This window comes from Papilio machaon, chromosome 26 (genome assembly GCF_912999745.1).
Source record: "Papilio machaon chromosome 26, ilPapMach1.1, whole genome shotgun sequence".
NCBI classification, from domain to species: Eukaryota; Metazoa; Arthropoda; class Insecta; order Lepidoptera; family Papilionidae; genus Papilio; species Papilio machaon.
The window spans coordinates 5,674,630-5,700,348 of NC_060011.1; the positions used below are offsets into that span (position 1 = coordinate 5,674,630).

At 33.9% G+C, this 25,719-nt stretch overlaps 2 protein-coding genes across 6 annotated transcripts; both read right to left on the bottom strand.

The window, feature by feature from the left end:
* Positions 1–143: 143 nt before the first annotated feature.
* Positions 144–4,523, bottom strand: LOC106707306 (facilitated trehalose transporter Tret1). The gene is made up of 8 exons (XM_014503919.2): positions 4,382–4,523; positions 2,955–3,184; positions 2,526–2,846; positions 2,271–2,397; positions 1,556–1,633; positions 1,172–1,389; positions 685–867; positions 144–392 (listed from the first exon to the last, which is right to left on the bottom strand). The coding sequence occupies exons 1-8, from the start codon at positions 4,440–4,442 to the stop codon at positions 144–146; spliced, it is 1,467 nt and encodes a 488-aa protein (XP_014359405.2). The 5' UTR covers positions 4,443–4,523.
* A 3,785-nt stretch (positions 4,524–8,308) lies between these two features.
* LOC106707573 lies at positions 8,309–24,189 on the bottom strand. Of its 5 annotated transcripts, none has more exons than XM_014503923.2 (5): positions 24,128–24,189; positions 12,530–12,611; positions 12,080–12,103; positions 10,898–10,993; positions 8,309–10,418 (listed from the first exon to the last, which is right to left on the bottom strand). In XM_014503923.2, the coding sequence occupies exons 2-5, from the start codon at positions 12,609–12,611 to the stop codon at positions 8,626–8,628; spliced, it is 1,995 nt and encodes a 664-aa protein (XP_014359409.2). In that variant the 5' UTR covers positions 24,128–24,189; the 3' UTR covers positions 8,309–8,625. The 5 variants fall into 5 exon arrangements, with proteins under 5 accessions (XP_014359409.2, XP_045540471.1, XP_014359410.2 ...); XM_045684515.1 differs by lacking the exon at positions 24,128–24,189 and adding an exon at positions 23,849–23,883; XM_014503924.2 differs by lacking the exons at positions 12,080–12,103; positions 24,128–24,189 and adding an exon at positions 23,849–23,883 and having other exon boundaries at positions 8,310–10,418.
* Positions 24,190–25,719: the final 1,530 nt, after the last annotated feature.

Below are 25,719 nucleotides of genomic sequence, written 5' to 3' on the forward strand. Positions count from 1 at the left end.
CAATTTTTGCGAACCTGTTTATTTTACATATTCAAATGAAATGTAAATTATTAATGGTACAAGTGATTAATTTAACATAAATATAATATGTGCTGCAAATGTTAGGAAAAAGGAATGACTATTAAAAAAAACTCCAAATAACCTCAACCTTTATTTAACACCTTTCTTGTCTCTTTCTTAAGGAACAATTTTTGTATAGCATCAGCCGGTAGACCTTTGGTCTCCGGCAACCAGAAGTGGCTGTACGTAGCACCAAGAAGGCAAATGCAAGAGAACACGTAGAAGACCGGACCTAGACCGAGCCAGTCTACTAGCGGGTTGAAGATAATCAGAGTCACGAAGTTCATGATCCACATGCATGCCATTGACATGCTGTTGCCGAGACCACGGACCTGCAAATTAAACAATATCAATTGAATAACAAACAAGTGCAAATATGTAAGTTAATAAAAGCAATTGAGAATCATTTATTAAATGAAAACTTTCTGCAGTTGAGTTTGATATTATTAAATTTTACAACGTACAAGTACAAGTAAAGAAACAGGTTACCTTCAGAAGAATAATTTTTTTTATAAATGAACAATAATTATATAATAACATCAACCAGCATGAATTTGTATAAGCAAAGAATAATGTTGCATAATCGAATCTTTTACAATTTTAGTAGTAGAACTCTTAACTAACCTCTGGTAGGAAGACCTCAGCAGTCAACACGAAGGGCACAATGGCAGCGCCGAAGTTGTAGATGAAGCTGTAAGCGTAGATAGTGGCAGCGGTGAGCCAATGCGGGCCCCAGTGCAGCTGCAGCTGACTGCCCAGCACCAAGGTACACAGTGCTGACCCCACTGATGTGATTGTCAGTAACGGCTGAAAGAAGAACAGCGTATTTACCCGTTACCTTGATCTATCAAAATATAGAAATCCACTGTTTTACGTTTATTCCTATAGAAAAGTGTGTAACGTAGTAATTTTAAGATAATCTTTAACTGGTAGTGGTCGCATTTAGATATGCGTAGATTGATAAAATAATAGTCTTTCTTTCCAAGCTTCACGTTTCAGTTTTCTTTTAATTACTTATTGTATTTCAGAAAAAATAACTTCAGAAATATTTCGGCCTTTCAACTTTTCAGGAGATGTTACGAATACATAAATAATGTTGAAAATATCTTACCCTTCTTCCGAACTTGTCCACCATGAAAGCGCAAAGAACGCTCGCCAAGAGGTACGTGACGGCCAACAGAACAGAGCACAGATTGGGTTGCATCGTCGGCACCGCTTCCTTGAACAGCGGCTCCGCGTACACTTGCAGCACAATAGACCCCATAAGTATCGTCACCGACATCACAATCAATACCGCCACCATGGCCTGCTGGGATGACTCTGATTTCACTGAAAAGCAAAGAAATTTTAGACAATAGAACTCTAAGTGAAAATTTTCTAACTACAAAACGATGCAACTGGAAAAAGACAATAAAAAGGTGACCCCTTTACAATATGGGATACTAACTAGAAACAGAGAGGGAAAGAAAGTTCATCTGCAGAAAATTGGACTTACTCAAAAATTTCCATTGAGATTCACTTCTGGATGTTCTATCATTTTGTTTTTCTATAAGTTCTTTCGTTGCATTTGGATCTGAAAAATAGTGATTCTGAATTTATTTATTACGTCTTAGTTATCACATACTATTAAATCGACTTCACTAGGCATATGAATTTCCAAAATTTTATTTCTTAGTCGATTTGTATGTTTACATAAAACAGTATAACCAAACAATAGTAATTTAACAAAGAATATTTGTTTTTATTTATTTATTTAATGACGATTTGGTACCTTAAGCGTTATTTTAGGGTATGGAAACTTGTTTTAAAGATAGCACGTGAGCATTAATAAATATTTAAAAGCATTTTCCATAGATTAACATACACAATGACATTGTAATGAACATGCTCGGAAATAACCTGTCTTATCTACTATAAAATTATAAAGAGGTTAATGACTGGCAATGTTTTATCAAATAATTATGGAATAAAGCGGCTGAAACTTCTCAACATTGTTGATAAGTTGGCAAGGCTGCTGAAATATCTTAAATACTCTTGTCCCTTTCTAATAGAAAAGTTCTCACATGAGATCATGCACGCAATAGTTATAAATAACTTAAGACATTACCCTCCAACTTACTAACGCTATAGAACCAATCCAAAAACAATAGATAATTTCAAGACCAACTTACTATATTAAAAGATATACAATTCTTTGCAATACAACTTACCATTTTCACCTTGTAGTATGTTGTCTATTCTCGGATCCATTTGCAGTTTAATCTTAGCTATCTCGACTTCCACTTCCTTGGATGTGGCGGGCACACGTCTGTAGAATGCCAGAGAGTCGGCGGCCTCCTGTACAAATACATTATGTATCGAATAAGCTAGAATCAAATATCATTTATTATTTTAATCTGTTTTGAATGAATTAATAAAGCTTTAGTTAGTAATTCCAGTACCAAAAATAAATTAGGAATACAAACCTTATCTTTCCCAATCTGGATCAAATAAACTGGTGATTCTTTCAAAAATGTCAACATGACCATATACATGAGCGACATAGCGAGATGAACGTACGCCACTTGATGGTAACTGAGCTGACCTCCTATAGCGTAGGAGAAGAGAAGACCAACGAAGTATCCGGACACTGTGGTGGAGGTGAGGGCTCCTCGGATGGAATCCTGCGCTATCTCTGATATGTAGACGGAGGAGACCGCCTGCCCTGCCGCACCCACTCCGCCAAGTGCTACTGCTAGTATTATGAGTGGCGGCCATCGCGCTACCGATATTATTCCCCAAGAGATCTGCAAATTATAAAATAAAACAAAAGCATTCAATCGTTAATAGGAGACGAACAAATGACGAAATGTTCTTGAATTTATATTCTCTAACACAAAAGAACCAACACTCACCGCAAAAGGTATTCCGTACATAATAGCAGCGTACTTCCTGCCGAACTTGTTTACAGCATACCCGCAAAATGGTGTGGCCAGGAGTCCTCCGACGTTGGTTAGACTGCCAAGTAGGGACACCTCCATGCTGGACATGGGTGCAGACAGTACGGACGCGTTTGATTGGAACATCTCCAAAGTGTAAGATGGCCAGCCATAGATGAGTCCCGTTAAACTTGTCAGGTATGCGACTGTAAAGAATGCACATTCGTTACTATAATAATAATTTAAGTCAAAGTTGTGATAGATTAATCGAGCAGAAGTCACAATAACTCCTAAGGTCTACTCTTTTCGCTCTAATGTAGTTTAATAATATAGTTTAAAGTCGAAAAGTTAATAATTATTTCTCCTAATAGAGTAATTGCTATTATATATTTTCAGGCTTTGTTATATAAAAAAAAGTTTTAAAAAATTTCCGTCTCTTTCGCTGAATCTAAGTTATTATTTTGAAAATTAAAGACTATTATAATTAAATACTGTTGCCCGATTATCGGTCCATAATAAATGGTCTATTATGTTCAGGACTACAAAGCATATGTCTTCTGCAAATTATTATCTATGACTCGGGAAGATAAGTGCAAGAGTCAGATACAAAACAATGAAACGTTATGACACGTGTACATCATGTGACTTAAACATTATTTATAAGTAAACCGTTAATTCTTCTAGTAAATAAAAAAGTGATATTTTGAGTAGTAGTAGATTTCTTAAGTAACATTTTTAGAACAACTCCTCTTCCAGAGATGGCGTTTTTGAATGATGTTAACTTAATTTGGAATATAATTTAATGTCATAAAAAATTCACTGTAAGCCGAATTTTCGGTATTCTAATAATTCCTACTATCAGATGTTTACATTTCAAAAGCAATGAATGTATTAATTTTGTTTAAAAAAGTGTAACTATTTAAAATAACCTTATATCTTAGTTTCTGTCGTGAAAGAAAAATACCTTTACAAAAATCACAACGGAATTTGCAATAACTTATGCATTAAATTCTGATAAAGTTTTGTAATATTTGTACAAACTTTAAAAGACGACTTCAATATACTTTAAGTGAAATGCGCTTTATATCTTGTAATAATACACGAATCGAGAATACATTAAACATTAAGGTCATTTATTTAACTCTCATTTTATTTGGCATAGAATAGATAGTTTTATTGACTTAATTCTTAACCCTTGAAAATTTATAAACGTTTTCAACACTAGGCATTTGTCTCGAAAAATTACTGACAAATTTTCTTTCCTGCTTATACGATTGTTTACTTCTTCGTTTGAATTATTATTTCTTTTCCTTTCAATAAAATTATTTACAATATTTACCTATTTCTAATTAATCAATTATGCTTAGAAAAATTCAAATAATAAAATAAACTAACTCACTAACTTGCAAATGTTGACAATCCCTGCACCAAAAAAGCGGACGGTCTTACTCTATCTTCTCCCATTTTCTTTTTTTCTCTGTCTCTACTCCGTGTACACTAACAGTCATTCGTTCACTCAATGATTTGTACACTGTGTACACATGGAAGTTTTACTACATTGTTATATAAATATCATCGCTTTACAACGCAGGATTATGTTTTAAATAAAGGTAATTTCATACTTACTTACGGTAGAAAATTCTATTTTAGTCTATAGGTACTAATGTTATAAAGAGAAAAGATTTTATTATTTGTTTCCATTGATTTGGCTCCGAAACTACACAACCGATTTGAAAAATTATTTCACTGTTGGAAAAGTACACTATGCTCGGGTGACATAGGCTATATTTCTTTAAATCCGCTCTTTCGTAGTCGTCGGCAATTGGTAGTAATTTATAACTACAGTATGTGTTATCTTAAATTCAATATCAAATCTCAAATTTTACAATCAATATACATAAAAATATGAATAATTTTATTCGAACTTAACATAAAAATGCTTCTTTTTTAACTTCACTTTTGTTAAAATTTGTATATTTACAATATTTGTAGATCAATATTTGGGTTATATTATCTGAAAATAAATATCTATGGTGGAATGCTTTCATAAAATCGTGCCAATAAACATACACTGCAGAAGAATTAAACACTCTAAGCTGTGTAATTATTCTGCCAAGTTTAAAGTAGTTAGAAAAAGCAGAAATATTTACTTAAGACATCTGCGTTTGTGCACATACCCTACAAATTTGACGTCACAAGAAATTATTGTTAACAATAAATCTCTACAAACAGTAACCAAATGATAATAATAATTATAGCACTTTACTGTCCCTATGTACAGATAGCAAGACAATTAAATTATATATTAAATACTTTATTTATTTATGAAATGTCGTATCAGTTAAAAAAAAGTGTAACGCAATGCTGAAATGGTTAACTTCAATTTTCAAATAATTTGTTATTTCAGTTACTCATCTTGTCTTTGAATTATAGCCTACCAGCTGTAGCCCGCGACTCCGTCCGCGCGTAATTAAAAAAAAACTTTGTAAATAGCCTATGTGTTCTTCCAGATTATTTTCTTCATCTGTACCAAATTTCATCAAGATCTGTTCAGCTGTTCCGAAGATACCTTCAAACAAACATCCATACATCTAAACATTCGCATTTATAATATTAGTAAGATAATTAATTGCATTAGAACCAATAACAAATCCCATGACACTTGAATCCAATTATTAGGATATGCTTATCACTGCATTGTTATAAACTTTAATGTGAAAGTTTGTATCGAGAGCTTACTATTTACATTGCCTTTTGATAACGCTGTTATGGTCCTATTTGAATCTTTTATACTTATGGTTACTTTAAATATTATAATTTTTCTAAGCTTGTCCCACTTGATGCTACCATCACCTAGCATTTAGAGTAGATTAGAGTTTCATAGTTTTATTATTTTGTTAAAATTAAGCTTACCAATAATCTGGATATTTCAGGTTATTTTTTAATTCTATTTTGATTGTCTAATATCTGAACTCATTAATTCATTTTCTCAACATTCTTTCAGTTTTTTTTCTTATTTATTTTGCTATCGCTACTTTATCATTGTGCCAACGTGGCAGCAAATTTACATAGAGATTTTTCTAAGTCTTCAAGTAGATTTTAAACGATTATCGCGCCCATAATAGTTCAAATTTTTATTTGCTTGTATTTGTTTGTGATAAAAATACCGTCTACCAGGTAATTGACACATCTCCACGGACCTGCTCGGTTGTCCGAGTGGGCGGAGAGGTGAACTCCGACGTGGCGCGTCCCCGGGTGGTGGATAGGGGAACGCCCCGGCCTTATGCTGGGGTAGGGCTTCGGCCCCGCGAACCAAACACTGGTAGGTTAGCTAGGGTAACTTAGGTTACTTAGGTTAGGATGAGGGGTTGGGGTTGGTGGCTGGGCCGGTTACCCCGCTTGCCGACAACCGTGTGTATATATATGTATACATATATATACACAGGCAACCGGGGTTGCCGGCTCACCACACCGGCCACAGCCCCCCAGCGGGCCCACTTGTGGGCTCGCCACCGAGGGCGGCGTCTCGCCATTAGGCGAGCGCCTTTAGAGGTTAGTTAGAATAAGCTAGGTTTAGTTAGGTTAACGAGGGCGGCGTCTCGCCATATGGCGAGCGCCTATTAGGCTAGCCCGAACCGAGTAGCTGGAATGACCACAGCGAAAGGGGAGGGCGAACCTATAGGTTAAGTAGAATAGACTAGGTTAAGCTAGGCTAATTAGGTTAGGGTGCGGGCTCATTTATGAGCTCGCAGAACAGAGGGAGGTGAGCCCGAACCAAGTAGCTGTAGTGTGGACAGCGAAAGGTGAGGGCGAGCCTGTAGGTTAGTTAGAATAGGCTAGATTAAGCTAGGTTAGTTAGGTTAGGATGCGGGCTCACTTGTGGGTCCGCAGCAACGAGGGAAGGTGAACCCAAACCGAGTAGCTGCCCTTTTCAGGGCAGCGAAAGGGGAAGGTAAGCCTAGTGGAGGGGGCGCGACCCATTGGGTCGTGGCCGCCGATCGGGACGTGGGAGCACGACCTCGGTGACACTCTGCTTACAGAGCTGTTACTCGATGGCGTGTGATCCTGCGTCCCAGCGCGTAATCTCGGTGATCACCGGGACCGCGGGCCCCTGTCTTGATCAAGACGGGGGCCAAGAGGTGGGTCTCTATAAACCCTGGCGGCACCAGCGGGGGAGGCGGGGATTCCGAACCTGCATTGCACGGTGTCGTCTTGAGGAGCGCCTAAGGGTGCAGCGCCCCCTTGGGGGCGCAGAGAGGGCCCATCCCGGGGCGGTCAGTGGGGCGTCGCGGTGGCAAGCTCACGCGATCCCGTGGCGCCCCACAGTATGGCCATGAGGGAACAAGGAGGTTTAGTGGGTATGCTCCCATTCGGGGAGAGAATATCACATAACTCGCGTGTCTTCCCCGAGGCACGGAGTATGCATTAAGCATTCCTCCTTGTATAAAAAAAAAAAAAAAAAAAAAAAAAAGGTAATTGACACATCTACTATTTAACCAAGCACGTTTATTGCTTATTTTCATTGTATTTTTATAGTTAAACCTGCTTCTATTATCTTATTAATATGCGAAAGTTTAGATGGATGGATGTCTGTTTGAAGATATCTCCGGAGTGGCTCAATGGTTCTTGATGAAATTTATCACAGATGTAGAACATAGTTTGGAAGAATACATAGGCTACTTAATAAGTTTTAACACCTATTTTCTTAACTTAACTAACATCAGAACTGTATATAATATTTAAAGTAAAGTAAAGCAGCTAAGACATGTGAGTTATTTTTCTAATAGCGACATCTAGTGAAACACGTTGGAACCATCATATCTGCATCATGTGATGTCAATAGTGAGATACGCGACAGCTGTTTTTGATATCAAACAGATTAAGTTTATGACTTGAATTTAGCAAAAGTCTTAAGTCAATAACTGATGCATGTTCTTGTAATTACTATGAAACAATTTCATAAAATCAATTCTGATTAATAAATGGCAATGTGAAAATGTCCTGCAAAACTAATAGCCTATATTTTTTAAGGTAGTAATTCACAAAGTGATCCAGATTTTGAGTTCCACGGGAGATCGAGCTGGTCTTCGTAATGTCGGGTATTACAAGTTGAGTAAGCAATGTACTCGAAACTAGTATCATTTTGAAAGGGTTCAACGTGAAAAATAGCTGGGCAATTGTTTGGATCTAATGTAATAAGTAACATGTAAAATTATTAAAGCCTATCTGTTACTCCTGTCATACCTAATTTTACAATGACTGAGTGACAACAGTGTAACGAACATAAGTGTAATAACAAACATAATTATTTTCGTATTTATTTATTCTTGTATCTTATCTAATATGTACATTACAAAATATAAATAAAGACCATCTTCTTATTGTACATAATGTCTTGTACTATCTTAAGTTAGTTTGAAAACACACTTTATTTAAGCTAATCGTAATCTCTTGGCAGTGATAAATTAGTAAATATTATTTGAATATTTTTTCCTCTTCTGAATTACGAACAATCAGGAATATTTCAATTGCTATTTTTTCATACCTTTCGTTGCATTCTTATTTCTAACTATCATCTTCTCGTATTCTTTAAAGTATTTGGGTACTCGAGATAAAAGAAATACTGAAGAAACTAGTATCAAATCTTCTATGAAAACTTCATAGATCCACGAGATCTTTGCCAGCAAAGTGTCACTGCTAGGCTGCTCATTAACGAACCACCTAGTACGAGGAGACTGCCCCACATCGCCGCCACGGGGGAGATGCAAAATCCAGGATTTTCTTGAGGTAAATCTTCAGCAAAAACTACTCTTAATCCTTTACCTATTGTAGTGAAAGGTTCCACAGTTCTATTCCCAATATGAATGACGTCTCGTCGTCTTCTCTTCGGCTCTAAGCTGCCTGGGTTGGGGCAAGCTTCACAATCTGTCTTGCACAATTCAACTTCGCATTGGATTATCAAGTCCATTTCGTCTGGGAATTTGAAGGCATTAAAGTATGCGTATGCAATTATTGAAGCCCCGGTATTTCCTGTGTCTCTCGTCTTTTGGAAGGCTCCAAAGAGTTTAGGTTTGAGAATACAACCATTACTATCTGTCAGAGGTACGACATGACGGCTACCAGAATCCCGGGCGACACACTCTCTTACAAGAATATCGAAACCTGCATCTCCAGTTACAGAAACAACTAGCGTCATTGTCTCTCCGATCTTAATTAGTCCATTGGCTTCAGGTGCGAAGGGCCCTTTGCCAGTTTGAATATCCAATCGAGCCATAGCAGTATCGCCACTGAAGTTACTTATAACCTGGTTTAACATTCCCACACTCAGAGATGATACCAACTGCTTCGTCAAATTACCTTGCCATAAACATCTTACCCTTCGAATTTGATCCCATACCTCTTGTATTCCTACTTCGTTTTGTAATACTAGTACATTTTCCAAGTAAGCCTGTCCCTCGTTTTCGAAATCGCTAAAGAATCTTGTTCCGCACGTATTCAAGCTGACTGTAAATGAGTATTTAATTTGATTGGAATTCTCTCGTACGTATACACATTCTGGGTCGTTGTAATGATCCTGGGAGTAAATAATACCGTTGTACACTTTGTTGAATTCAATGTTGATGGTCATCATCTCTTTGCCGCAGTCTACGGTGATGGCGTGGATATGAGGCGGATGGCGGTCATCGTCATCTGGCGCAGAAGGCGCAGTTGTTTGCTCATTGTTGGCGATATCAGGTTTAGTTGAATCTGTTTGAGCTTCTTCTGGTTGCTGAGGAGTGTTGTAAGGGGGCAAAGTAGTTTCTTCTGGGAAGCTCGGTTGACTAGGTTGGTATGGTGAAGAGTTGGGTAAACTAGGCTGAGATGGCTGATAGGATGGCTGCTGACTTGGTTGGTAAGATGGTTGGCTCGGTTGATAAGCTGGTTGACTCGGTTGGTAAGTAGGCTGACTCGGTTGGAATGTAGGTTCGCTGGGTTGGTAGGATGGTTGACTTGGCTGATAAGAAGTCTGAGTTGGTTGATTTACTTGAAAGGAAGGATCTGTCGATGGGCTACCTAGATATGGTGGTAAAGGTTGGCTGGGTTGGTACGACGGTGAGAAAGGTTGACCAGCTTGGCTCGTTGTAAATGGCGTTTCCGAAGGCTGACTTGGTTGGTATGATGATTGAGTCGGCTGACTAGGTTGAAGACTTGGTTGGAAAGGTTTGCTCGGCAAGTAAGGTGCTTGACTGGGCTGATAAGGTACTTGGTCTGATTGACTAGGTTGAAAAGATGTCTGGCTGGGGGATGGGGAACTGGGTTGGTAGCCTGGGCTCGCTGAAGGACCCTCATCGTAGGCAGGCGTTGGCCGTGACCCTGCTGGAGGATACCCGGCCGGTGGGAGGTAGGAAGCCGGTTCGAACGGCCTCGGTCTTTCTGGTTTTCCTCCGAAGTATTGACGAGCTGAAAACAGTCGAAGAGAAACATTGAATTTTATTGAATTTAAAAAGAAGAACTCTGCGCTTATTTTGTGCTGTTTGCGTGAATCTGGTGTATGTAGGTATGAGAAGTGCTGTTTATGAATTATGACGTCTGCACGTGATAAGCAAGGCGTGATTGAGTGTAACATATTCTAGTGCAACTCGTAACTACCGATGTGCTTATTTATAGTTCTTCCTTATTTATGACGTGTTTTGCTTATACTTCGTTAACTAGCTTTTACCCGCTTCTTCATCTACATGAAATTCAAACAGACTCCTACAAATGTATTAAACGTAAATCTATTATAAGTTTCTTTGCTTTAAAATCAATATGATATCTTAATACCTATTCATGTTTGATAGTACTGAGAAATCTAACTTACTCAAAATTGTAAACCGTTTAAAATAAGTGTCGTTATATTTCGAACATTTTACAACAGTAAGTGATGTATGATATCGGACCTTTCCTATTTCTTTGCTGATAAAAGCCTTGTATCCAGTGCAGCAGATTGTTCACCATCGCGTCAACTTCTGCCTGCTGGCCGGGCTGCAGCTCGGCTGCAAAGATCTCATGGTCAGGAATGTCATCACTGAACGCAAAGAGATTCCATCACCAAGAGATATCTAATCTCAACGAAATACCTCAGATTCCCGAATATAAGCAAATCTATAAAGATTCTAATTATCTACTAAATACCACGTAAAACGAAGAAGTAAAAGAGAGTCACTACGAAAGATTGAAGAATTTGAGAATTTTCTACATTTTTCATTTAAATTAAATTAATACATAATTATTTAAGGTAAGTAGATACGAGGTCCATGAATATTAAAAAAAAGAAATTATCATGCAAAAAGATAGAAAAATAAGTTATAAACTTGATTAAAATAAACGAGTTATATTCTTAGGTTTGCCGTTACTTATTAGTAAAACAATATTTTAAAATATAACTTAAGATGAAAGGGTAAGTGTAACAGAAAGAAATATTAAACCAATAATTATAATTATTTTTATATTTTCGTACTCGATGTAGGAAAGAAACATGCAAAGATTTTAATACTGGATTATACATACAGGAGCAACTGTTACGATTGTACAGTGACATCTAGTGGCGAAAGGAATATTTACACAACATCTTATTTACAAATTCATAAAATAAAATTACTCTTAATGTATTTTAAATACAAGATAAAGTGTAAAAAATAACTCAGTTATAAATTCTAAATAATCATCTATTTTTACACAATATATTTGCTATAATTAAATATAATTTTTAATTATAAATAAGGAATAAAGTTAAAATTTTAATGTTTTAGTAAGAACGTTAAATTCGTTAGGTAACGTTATTACGTAAGACTGATAAAATAATTCGTTATTTTTTTTAAGTAAGGAATTTTAAGGCGTCATTGTTTTCTATCTAAATGAGCAGAAGCATGGCATTAAATGTGGGTTATTGTTGTTGAGATGATTTCTAAACAATTATAACATAAATTTTTATTTATTTATCTTATAAATGTTTAATGGTAAAGAAAGAAACAAATAAATATATTTCTGCTTAAAATACATTTAAAATATTGTATTGTTTATTTAATTATATTTATTTATTTCACCATAGTTTGTTGCAGTTTTTTTGTCTGTGTACGTACCGTTCCTAGATCGTTTTTTTGGTTCTGTAAAATAATAACAATTTAAATATCTGAGTATAAAAATATGTGAAACTTTACAAATAATAAGCTAGTCGTATTTAAAGTTTGAATTACATACAAAGTAAATTTTAGTTGTAACTGTATCTGATGAAATGTAATTTGGGAAAACTTTAAAATTGTGTCAATTTATTACAACTTGTGCAATATAGTTCTGCAACTTATACATTTTTTTTATGTGTCATAATTTTGGCACTTGTTATCTATAACTGTAATATGTACAGCTGCTATTTATAATTTACTACATTTAGAGCTCCCCTTAGTGTGGATTTATTGTGAGAAATCTACAATAAGGGATCACCTATGTAACAATTACATCGACTTCTTTCGAGGACGACTTATCATGAACTAAATTCATGTGTTTTCGTAGTATGTCATCAGGTATCAACTTACGGAATCGTGAGGCAGTGTCCGCTGCCCCGCTGGCCAGGGCAACTAGCGCGCACAGCGCTACCAAGCATCTCCAACTCACCATCTGAAATAACCAGTGGACAGCAAAATAAGTAACTTGTTATAGTTCAATATAAACTTTATGATTTCTCTAAATTTTGCACGAGGTACTGTACAAACTTTTACTTGACCCTTTAAATATACCAAACGTTCATCATACTAGTATGATAAATGCAAATGTTTAAATGGATGGATGGATGTTTGTTTGAAGGTATCTCCAGAACGGCTCAACGGATCTCGATGAAATTTGGCATAAATGTAGAACATAGTTTGGAAGAACACATAGGTTACTTAGTACGTTTTTTTTTTTAATTTCGCGCGGGCGAAAGCTAGTTTTCTATATTTATCAATTAAAGTGCGCATAAATTAAATACGCACTCAATATTATATAGTTAGTAAGTATCTACATCGCTCATTTTCTCTGTGAAAAATCTGAGAAGACATTATTGTTATTGCATTCGAAACCTAAATCTAAACAATTCATTTATTCCGACGTAACATAAATTGAACTTCTTAAAATGTTGTTTGATCATATCAGTGTTACAGACAACAATATAACATATCTGATAAAATTAAAATAACAGTCAATAAGAATTAAAGCGACTATGTCAAGGTTGTTTGCTGCTCGCACGATCTCGCGATACATCAGCGGCTGGGAATCGAACCCGCACCACAATGCACAATGCGCGCCATCTTGCGTAATATTACATAGATTATGATATCAATACAATTAACAAAAAGAACTTGTTAATTTTGAACCATAGCATAGTTCAGTGGTTAGTAAGCTAGCTTGGTTATAGGTTCATCTCATGTAAGTTTTTTTTTACTTTTTTTCCTCGCACATAAGTAGTTGTTTGAAATATATTGACGTGTGACGTTAACTTATTATTAATTTCATAGCTAGAACAAGATAGAGTTTTTTTTTTATTATACTCGATACAAAAGATTGCTAGTTGCAAAAGGATTTGAGTTCAAATTACAAGTTAATTTTATAGTTATTATGAAAATTCATGAAACAAAGTATTGAATAACGAGGAAGAAAATCAACGTGTTTCCAATTGTTTGACAAACATTTTACGAGAGTTATGTACGACTTGTGACATTAGAATCTTAGTTGAAGTTGTTACGTACAACTTTAAAACATTACGAAATTATTACCAGCATGTTACAACAAAAATGACAAGATAAATAGGTTTTTTGTAAGTTTTCACATATTGTGGGTCAAAAACAATGAGACTGATGGCACTGTCTTTGCACATATCTTTGGGCAGTGTAAACTCACACAAGTCTGACTTTAAACGGTTAATCACGTGGATCTAGTCGTTACGAAAATAATCTAGACTATTAAAGTTAAGTTCAAAATATATTACGATTCATTAAATCGTTAATTAAGCAAATTTGATGATATAATTTATAAAAAGATCATAACATAAAAGGAACTCTAGCGCTCGTTTAAAGCACGTGTCTCCGGTAACTTACATAAGCGGATGTAAAAACTTAAAATGTTAGTGTGTTTTATGTAATACAAGTGAGATGAGCTAACGCACTTTGACTCGCGAGTCATTGCACCTCCCGCGCCGTAACCTTTTCACTGATGACATTACGTCAGACTTTTAGAAGAATTCGCGACACAAGCACTAATCATCGAACATGGAAACTTTAAAATGATAAATTATTAAACAATAGCATAATTTATTCGTAAAGTTATTAAATTGTAGTCGTTTCTTTTCCCAAATCATAAATGACAATTTTTTTTAATTATATTTTCTGGCCTAGAATCAATTGTAATTTGAAGTATTAATTTCCAGTAATCAATACTTCAAAATAGCTAAAAGTACTGGGAACTTTATAAAGTTGATAAAAGTCAGGAATTTAAATTAATGGCAACATTGAGCAAAAGCTCTACACTTTTTCAATTAAAATTATATTATACTCGCTTTTCCTCGCGAATCCGAGTTCCGCGCGGACGGATTTGCGCGGTTGCCTAAATCTGTCCTAAATTTCATCAAGATCATTTGAAACAAACATCTAAACATTCGCATTTGTAATATTAGTATGATACTTCTTTAGTCGAATCATCTTTAGTCGAATTCAATGGAAATGAGAAATTATATTTACGAATGTCACTGGCTGACAATGTTATATATTGTCTATGAATTTTTTGAAACGTTTCTATTTAAATTAATGATAGAAACATGTATATTATTTAAGTCTATGATTCTAACTTTATAACGGTCAAATATTTAAATTAGGTTGATTTTTAATTTCTCATTTCTATATACATAAGTTTCAACCTATAAGGATGCATAAATAGATAAGTTATTCAAGTGAGAGCAATATTAAAATTACCAAAGTTGTTTTCAATATTGTTGCATTTCAAACATGTTCGTAACCTTGTTAACTTAAGTCGGAAGGTTTTCGAGGTAAAGCTGTAACAGTGGCAAGTCATGTCGGAAGCTCGCTGCAGTATATCACAAGAGCTTTCTCTAAGTCACGAAAGCTTTGTATAACTGAAACGCATTTCGTGACACATCATATTTTGAATTTATATAACACTAATTTGACCATATCGACTTTTCTAAAATGAGAAAAACCTTATTTTTTTAACTTTATTTTAGAACATTAAAACAATTTAAACAAGTTTAATTTTTGTACAAAAAAAAGGCTAAATAATAATAATAAAAGTAAAATAATTAATGTATAAAAAAAAGACTACATACGCTTTAGAAATTGTCAGCTGACTTAATTTACTTATGCTCCGAAGTTACACACCTATTTCTATGATGTAAAGCTGAGGGTCCCATGTGAACATATTACAAATCAAAAAGCTTCGTATTAAAGTTACATAATGCGCTCTTAACCACATCATTGGTACATCACGGCATAAGGAACACATCTATTATATCGATTGACGACCGATTGTCCGCAGAGATGAATTGGATTGCAAAGCGCGCGCCATATTATTCGCTCCAGACATCCAAGTATTAAATTAGCATGCTTAATGATACTCGGCTGACAAAGTAAGAGTTTCCGTAACTGCTTAATAAGGAACAAAGTAAGAATGTCAAGATCCTTTGTAGCCCACAAATTGTGCTAAAAAGTAAATTTTGGTTTACTTACATAGTTTTGGTTTTGGTTTTGGAAGATTCTCGCCACGATTAGGTTTTTTCAGAACAGAAATTTTCTTTTGAACTATTAAAAGTTGATAAAAGTGACCTTTGTTGGTTATTTTTAACTTTATTAAATGGTCTTTTATAAGTCTCTTGTATTGCAGAATTGGTAATGTTCGTAATAATAAGTGATTTCAAAATATTTGCAAAGATTTCAGTGCATCGCAAACTATAAGAGGTCTAATGATTCTAGATCTATCTATTGCCAAACACTACTTTTGTTTGAAGATCCTTGAGTGAGCTAAGAGCTATGTGCAATCACTATGTCTGAACTATTGAAATTATTGTTATAAGGATGAGATTTCTTGCATTTCGTAAGGATGGAGCAGCGCTTTATACATATACTAATTGTCGCCCTCGATTCCGTCCACGCGGTTTTAAAAAAAACTAATAATTAGTCTGTGTATTCTTCAAGACTATGTTCTACATCTGTGACAAATTTCATCAAGATCCGTTGAACCGTTGAATCTACCTTCTATCAAACATCCATCCATCTAAACTTTCGCATTTATAATAGTAGTGATATGAATATGTACTTTGACAAGGTTTTATCTACGACTGTTTTAACCTGTATTATCTCTCCTTATGTATCTAACGAACTTCTTATGTGAGAATAATGTATCTAAAGCAATGTACACAAATAACTACCAATACTTAGCGGCCCAAATAGTTTACTCACAAGCACTAACAATGCGCTGTGTGATGTTATCGGACGCAAGAACTGCACTCTCACGCTCCCAATCTACGCAAATCATATCAATTCTGAACCTTATACCAATTACTTAAGATCGAAAATTTATTAATAACTTTATAACCACGTGACGATATTGTAATTTAAAAATGGGTACACGGTAACAGGAATTTAAGTCTTATATAAATAGTGTTAAAGTTTAAATTGGCATGCTTGTTATTACATTTAAAAGACTAGTATTTCAGGTAGGAATTCCAAGCTCGACCGCGCTACACTTCGTTCTACTTACACCTTATTGTTCGAATCAAATGACGCTATCAATCATATTGCTTGCGGTTAATAAAGTTTTTCGTCGAAAGATACTTCGATTTTATGTTACCCTGGTACCTGAATTCTATTAGAATACACATTGCTGCATTCTGTCGTCACTTAGAGAGTCACTTAGTATCAAATTAGTGCGAGGAAATATATACTACGAGGCCGTTTAATTAACCATAAAATGACTATGAGTATGCTTTAGTCACACAATCAACATAGTTGTTCAAGAGTCGTGGGTTTGAATCATGGTTTCAAAAATTGCGAACACTTTTACAGAAATTTGTTTTAAATGAAATAAAGATGTTGTCAATTCTGATTTTTCAAAGAGGTTGAGGAATGATTGCGTGTTTAGTTTCGGTAAAAGAACAAAAAAAAATATTAATTAGGAAAATTAAATCAACTTTAACACGGTTAGAAAAAAAAAATGATGTGAGAGAGGAAAAAGTTCGACAGCGCCTAGTAGCAAAATTCTCATGCGTACTTGTGCAAGTGACGCAAATCTGTAATTAACAACACGTTGCACGCACTATTGTGTTTTTTATTTCTTAGAATTGTTTATATTTTTAAATAAAAACAAATATTGAGTTTATAATAACGATTGCATTTCTTGTTGAAAATAAGTTACTTTAAATTACGAATTACTAGCTGTCGCCTGCGACTCGCGATGAAAAGAAAAATATAATTAGTCTATATGTTCTTCCAGGCTTTTTTCTACGTATATGCCAAACTTCATCAAGATCCGTTGAGCTTTTCCGGAGATATCTTCTTTCAAAAATACATTCATCCATCCATCTATCTAAACTTTTGGATTTAAATTATTAATAGTTGTCGCCCACGACTCCATCCTCACGGAATTAGTTGAAAAAAACTTAATTAGTAAACTATGTGTTCTTCCAGACTATGTTCTACTTCTTTGCCAAATTTCATCGAGATCCGATGGGCCGTTCTAGAGATACCTTGTAACAAACATCCATCCATCCATCCAAACATTCGAATTTATAATGTTAGTAATATTTAACAAACAAAACGCACGTCCAGTCATCTCTGTTTTTATAGAAGATATTGAGAAGAGATGGGGATAGTGTTTTTATATAGGTATCAGAGGAATGGAAACGCGGTTACGTTGTTATCAAACCACAAATTAAGTTTACGAAATATAAAATCCGTTCTAAGGTAATACGTGAATGTTATATAGGTGCAACTATCAATCATACAAGTTGATTGCTGATTCGTGACCGCGTATTTATATATAGATGTTCCATCTTTGGAAATGGTAAACCTATTTTCAATATTATGTTCATAGGATTGCATCCAATATGATTGCATGTCATAAATAGATTACAAAATTTATGACAGGTTGAAACAGAAAATTCAGTAGAATTTTATTTGCAATTTTAGTAATGGCAACATTTTAATCGGATTTTTTGCCTTTATCGTAAAAAAAATAACGTAAATAAAATAAACAATTACAACTACACTTATAATTCCTACTAACAACTAGGTACATTGTCTTTTTTTATAAAAAAAAATCATTATAAACAAATATTTCAAGCCAAGTATGTGAAGATCAATAACAATTTCGCCACACTTCACAATAATATATTAGATAAGTGAAACTCTCTGAGGTCTCGGCTAGAAAGTACTTTAGGTACCCTAACTGGTCCTATAGCAAGGTCTTGGCCTTTAACACTAGATCCTACGTAGCGACAACACAGTCACGATTGTCACGAAGATGTTTGCTTTTAATTTATACTTTAGCTCTCTTCACTAACCTACGTCACTACTAGGTTTTAGGTTTTGCAGTCTCATAGACTTTAAGTGGTCATTAACACAGTTAATGTACCATTATTTGACATATTGCAACAATTTAACTTAACGAAAATGTGTTTTTTATTTATTTATTGTAGGTGACCTAAGTTATAAAAGTGAGGTTATGTCACACAATGAACGATCGACACGGAACAAATTAACTAAACATTTTTCGTTATCTTAAACCGTTAATTTTGTAAGAGTTTAAGAACTTTGTATGAAGACGTAACAAATTTTCTGCATAAATTTTTTCAACGATGTCTTATGTAAATAAAAATCACATATAATTATAAGCAATTTACAGTTTAATTGTATAACGAAAGAAATTGCAGTTATGTCTTCTAAAGCAATTTGGAATACGTCATTATTCAAAGTGGATAATCTTATTTCTATTATATCATCTACTAGGAGTTATTTCGGATACTTTTAGAAAGGAATCGCTTCTACAAAGTTCTTTATAACCGAGAAATTCCACTACTGTTTACCGTTTTAAAAGATATTCAGAGTGTTGATATATGTTTCCTCAATGAATATCTACTGTTACATTAAATATATTAGTTCTTTTAAAATAAATTAAAAAAAAAACCACGCAACAGACATTGATATTATCTAACAATCATAACATCCTGATAATCTCTACCTTTCGACCGGACAAAATTAATGCAATTTTTTACTTTAACGTCTTATAAATAAAGGTCATATTAGCATTAAAACGATAAGGTAATGATCGTACAAATTACACAAGCAATCATAATAATGACACTAACGATTTCTGAATAATGTCTGGTTTACATTATGCTAGTACAGTAAGATAGTAGCGCTGTCCTGGCATGGACCGCATGGACTCACTAGCCAGTAAATGTTTACAATATACCAGTTGTATGCCAGCGCTGATTTTGAACGTTACTTTTCTGCTGTACTGGCATAATGCAAACCAGCTTAAAGGTAATACGCATCGCGTTCGAACTTCCGATTTAAAAAATTGATGTTCTAATTTTGAAAATCGTGTTCTAATTTTAAAATCGATGTTTCATATTCTTTCTTCATTGGTGCTTGAATAAAATAATTATTAATTTTTAAAACGTTTAATTATTAATTTAATAGTTGTAAAGTTGCCATTTTGAAATAAAATTGCAGTGTAATAATTTAATATTATAATGACCTGTTAAGGTTACGGATCCTAAGTGACAATATTTTATTGAAAAAAAAAACAATCTCAAACAAAATGCACTGAAAAGTAACCTAAAAAAACCAATTTCAAACAAAATACACTCAAAAGTAACATAAAAAAACAATTTCAAACAAAATGCACTCAAAAGTAACCTAAAAAAACCAATTTCAAACAAAATGCATTCAAAAGTAACATAAAAAAACAATTTCAAACAAAATTCACTAAAAAGAAACAAAATAATGTCATGAAAACTCTCTAAGCTCTAGTAGTTGCTCTCGTTGCGCTCTCTAATAGTAGGGGCTCAGTTTTCCGCAACTCCACGACAAGCGCGTATTTTGCGTGTCTCTAAACTCTAAAGAAAGTTCTCTTCTTTCTTGTAACATGTCTATATTGTATAATTATTGTTATTTCGCAGTCGGTGTCGGCCGAAGTAAATAGATGACATTTTATATTTGAGATGTATTAGACATACTTACGTTTATGTCCCTACTTAGGCCGAAACCGACTCCAAAATAACAATAATTATACAATATAGACATGTTACAAGAAAGAAGAGAACTTTCTTTAGAGTTTAGAGACACGCAAAATACGCGCTTGTCGTGGAGTTGCGGAAAACTGAGCCCCTACTATTAGAGAGCGCAACGAGAGCAACTACTAGAGCTTAGAGAGTTTTCATGACATTATTTTGTTTCTTTTTAGTGAATTTTGTTTGAAATTGTTTTTTTATGTTACTTTTGAATGCATTTTGTTTGAAATTGGTTTTTTTAGGTTACTTTTGAGTGCATTTTGTTTGAAATTGTTTTTTTATGTTACTTTTGAGTGTATTTTGTTTGAAATTGGTTTTTTTAGGTTACTTTTCAGTGCATTTTGTTTGAGATTGTTTTTTTTGAAGTCGGCTATTTTTTTTTCTTAAAATTTTTGTTTTATTTCACAATTTTTAGTGAATTTGAAGTTCAATTACAAATTTCGTTAATAGGTATAAAGACATAAATGAGACAAATAAAGAAAAGGACTTTCCTATTTGATATGTGTGTATTTCAATTCAAAAACTAATTTAGAATGCAGCAGATAACCACTTATCCTTTAAACAATGAAATAATTATCAAAATCGGTATACAAATTGAAAATTACCGAACTAATACATCGTAGCGTACCTTTAATTTGGTCCAGCCGCGCGCCGCACTAGCATTTTTCGAATGCGCGTAGTTTTTAATAATTTAATATCTCCCAAACTATTGATCAGAATTACATAGTTTAAAGGCTAATGTAATCTGCATTTAATACTCTTGCCATAAAACATATTTATTTGGATAAGGATTCATATCGAATATAATATAATAGCGCCGTAAGCTTACGACGCTGTTTTTCGTGTCCATTTTAATCGAAGTTTGTTCACAATAACATGGTTTTTGTGAGACATCCATAGATGATAGATATATGCCACCTGAGACTTTTATTTAGAAAATTTAAGGATCTATAATTACTCCAGACATCATTTTTATGTAAGTCATATAGTTTGACCTACGTAAGCCCAGAAAGCAAAATTGTGCTTTTCATGTAGCATTTTTCGTTTCCGCGTAATTTTATTCTTACGATATCTCCTAAACTATTAGACAGAATGATATAGTTTCAATTGCAAATATAATGTACATTAAATTCTCTTGATAATGAACATGTTTATTTACATAAGGGTTAATACTGAACTCGAATAATAGCGTCGGAAATAGGGCATGAATTTAATTGATGTTTCTGAAGAAAAAAATGGTTATTGTGAGAAAACTATAAAAGATAGATATATGCTATCGCGGACTTTTATTTAGCACATTTAAAGAGCTACAATTCGCCATACATTATTTTTATGTAGGTCCTATAGTTTAGCCTACGTAAGCGCTGAAAGCAGAAATGTCCCTAATCTTCGCAACAAATTTTGAAGCTATATTCAAAATCTACTAGTCTTCTAGTTATTTAAAAAAAAAAACAAAAAAATGGGACCCACCTGCAAGCACTTCCTTTCGATTAAAATATTTTTCATCAAAATCGGACCACCAGGGGCCGAGTTTCGCGGTAACACACATAAAAAAAAAAAAAAATACAGACGAATTGATAACCTCCTTCTTTTTGAAGTCGGCTAAAAAGGGGTTTTTATCTACATATTATTGAGGTAAATCTGATTAAATATTTATAAACAACCGCGATGACCACGATTTTGTGAAAGCAAAAACTAGAAGTAAATCTAACATCCTATAAGGTAAGCTAAAAACTAATTGTTTATATTAAAAAGAAAGCACCGTGAACAATTCCAACAAATATTATTAATTGAGTGTGCTGAACGAAGAAAGTTATTAATAAATGCGCGCGCAAACAAAGCGTAAAATTTATAAACGCCTCTTTATTTTAATCAACTTTTTGTTTTTTTACAAAGCGTTTAATTTTTCTTTTAGAAGTGCGTTTGTGTGTACGTAGATTTAGAGTATATTAATTTGATTATTAAAAAGTTTACATTTCATTATTTTGATTTCTCATTTGTTATTTAATAGATATTTTTCATAATTAACTGTCATCATATTAAGTTTTGTATAAAAGTAGAGATTGGAAGAAGTGGATCAGCGGATATAAATTGACCTTTTAATCTCTTTATTAGATATGCAAAAGCCGAGAAACTTTCAATAACGTCTACGTTCAAGTTTGAAAAGGAATTCAATAAAAAAAAAACTTGAGAGGTGTCAGGGAACACCCGGATGGAACGAAGTTCCTTCCTATTAATTAGTGAAGGAACCAATATTTATTCTATGAATAAAAAACTTAAGACTTCACAAGAAGTACATTTTATTTCTATGATTTTTCGTTATATATTGTCACGTCGTTGCCATGGTGAAGTAGCGCTCATTCGTCGTTAACATACTATAGCAAAAAGTGTCGTGACAACTTTTCGTAAGAATTTTTTCCGTCTAGCACCCTTTCACAACGCGCGATAAGGAACTTCGTTCCAAAAAGAAATAACAACGAACACTTTCGTTTTGGAAAAAAAAACTCAAATTTTGACAGTTTTTTTACAGGAAATAGGGCACTAAACTAAAAGGTGATGTTTTGATCTGAGAAACAAATAATAAAACTTAAGATGACGAGTATTAAATATAAAATTGCTTCACGCTTTGTGCTTTAGAGTGTAAACAGATTAATTAATTTATTTTAGAGACATTTGTAGAGAGTGTCAAGGTATCTTCAAATGTTTCATTTTATTACGAAGTTCTATTGTTTACGATGTTAAAAACATTATGTAAGGTTAGTCATGATTATAATGTATTCTTTAAGAAAGGTTATTTTATTCTAGAATATTCGATAATTTTGATAAAAACAAAGACAATTTGAAACAGAGAAAAAAAGAAGGAAATAATAATTTCAAATACAGTTTGTAGTAATATAAAAATTGTAAAAAATAAAAAAATGTGATCTGTATTATTAATAGTCAGTTACAAAACATTTCTAAAATCTAGATATGAATTATGTTAAACTGACTAGATGAAATTAAACTTTGATACAAATCAACAAAAAGATTTCATTTAATTACAGTCACAATTTCTAAACATATTTTACAATTAATGTAATTTGAACCCGAGACCTCGTGTTACTTAAGATGACACGACAAAATCATTGTCTCTTTTTTACTTAATAAGTAATTGCACTTAAAAAAGCTTTTGGCCAGCTGAAATATCAATAAAATTGAAACGGACTTTTTAATTATCAATTACTAAGAACACATTTATTTCAAATCTGTAGTGAAAACAAACAATCCTGAAATTAATTCATTTTTTTAATAGATCTAAAAACCATCTCTAACGTAATTTCGTTTATAAAATATAGCTGTGACCCGCAAGTCTGTCCGCGCGGAATTAAAAAAAACGTAATAAGTAGCCTATATGTTCTTGCAGAATATCTGTGACAAATTTAATCAAGAACTTGTTGAGCTGTTCCGGAGATATCTTCAAACAAACATCCATCCATCCATACATCTAAACATTTGCATTTATAATATTAGTAAGATATATTTTATCAAAGAAAGTTTAAACATTATATACTAATTGCTCATTGAAACATTAACTTACCTTTGTACAAAAAATTTATTATCACCAGAAGGAACAAAACTACAAAAAATAAATAGAAAATGAATAATTATAATCACAACACAACATACACTGAAATTAACTAGAATCCTAAGTCCAGTGCTTCCTAAACTTCAAAACTAAAAAAGGTGCTAGAAAAAATGACTACTTATAAAAAAATCTTATAAAAAGTGTAGGACAAGCTTTTAACAAGAAATTTCCCCTTTTTGGTTGTAAATCCTTTGAAAGTTTGAGAAGCACTGTACAAGATTCCCAACTGACCCTTTTTGTAAAACGCAACGCGCTGTTTGATTCAAATATAGAAAGCGAATGTTCGCGGGCGCTGCAAACTACATGCTTTTAACCTCTTCTAAACCACCACCTCTGTTATATCGTGAACTCTTAACTCGATGACGCAACATCCGAGCCGAGGTCACCTTACAATGGACATCGTTTCGCACATTCCGGGGGCAAGACTGACATCAATTAATGAAGATTCGGTAATTACTACGGATAAAACATCTCTCTGCCCCCAGGTTTACTTGCACAACGTCAATTGAGCATTGTACAAACGGACAGTATTATTTATAACTAGCTAGAGTTATGTTAAGTAACAAAAGACGAATTTGTTAACGCGCTATCGAAGCGTTTTATCTTTACTACTTAATTGAAACTGCGGTTTCCTTCGAACTTCGACAACAATATGAGTTTCGCAGCCGGCGGATGTCATGAGAAAATGTCGAGAGCAAAGAAAAAAACAAGTCGAAAATGTTGATAAACGATTGTCTTATCTTGAATTTAGAATACTGAGATGTTCTGTTACACCAAGAACTGTGCAAGATGCGATGATGAAGTATCAAAAACAAGATAAAATCGTTATACAGACCAAGAGCTAAGCTAAGTTAGTTTAGCTTAGTTCGCATAGCTGACGCAGTTTTCCATACTTGTGTGCAGACCGCAAGCTATGCGAACTAAGGTAACTAAAATATGCGAAGCTAATTTAGTTGTGTATACCGATGCGCAGCTACACGAGCTAAGCTAAGCCCCTCCCGCTACCCCGCACACACTTTGCACATCCTTCACCAGTGCTGTCCAGTGTTCTTTGTTGTTCTACGCAACACTGACTGAGCTTTGGCTTAGCTGTTGGCGTGCACGCTATTTATTTCTAGCTTAGTTTAGCTTTGGCATAGCTTAGTTTTCGGTCTGCAACCGGATTTATGCGGCATACTTCGGGTAGTAGCAATGCGCAACAAATTGTTTTAATTCTCTCAATTCATTGAAATAATCTAGGATACATAATAAAAATCAAAGAAAGCAATCGTATTTCATTCTATTATCGCTTAGAGATCGATCAATCCTTTTTTGTTACTTAAAGTAATATTGAGATCAATGTCAAGGATCGATTATTGGGTTCGTTCGTTAGTCATCCGACAAGTATATTCCATTCAGCCTCGTAACGCCCACTGCTGGGCATAGGCCTCCCCCAAAGATCGCCACATCGACAAATATATTGTAACAGTAAAATTATTTCATGATCCTTGAATAATCCAACTACTTCGTTACTGACGACTAAAAGTACTCAGAGAAAATTGGTTATTCATACATAAGTTAGCATATGATTAATATCATAGATATGGAAATGTCAATAATAAATCAGCTTGCATCATAAAACTCTAAGTGATTGGTGCTCAAAGAAACTTACAAATGCTCATTGCAAACGCAACATCTCATTATTTAGTCAATGGACCAAAGTCCTCGAAGGCGTTCATATAAAATCATAATAGATGTCGCTAGTTGTTTATAATTAAATCTAACCGCTGTCATAGGTTAAATTTTCACTAAGGGTGACTCTTAAAACTGAATCTGCAGTAAGG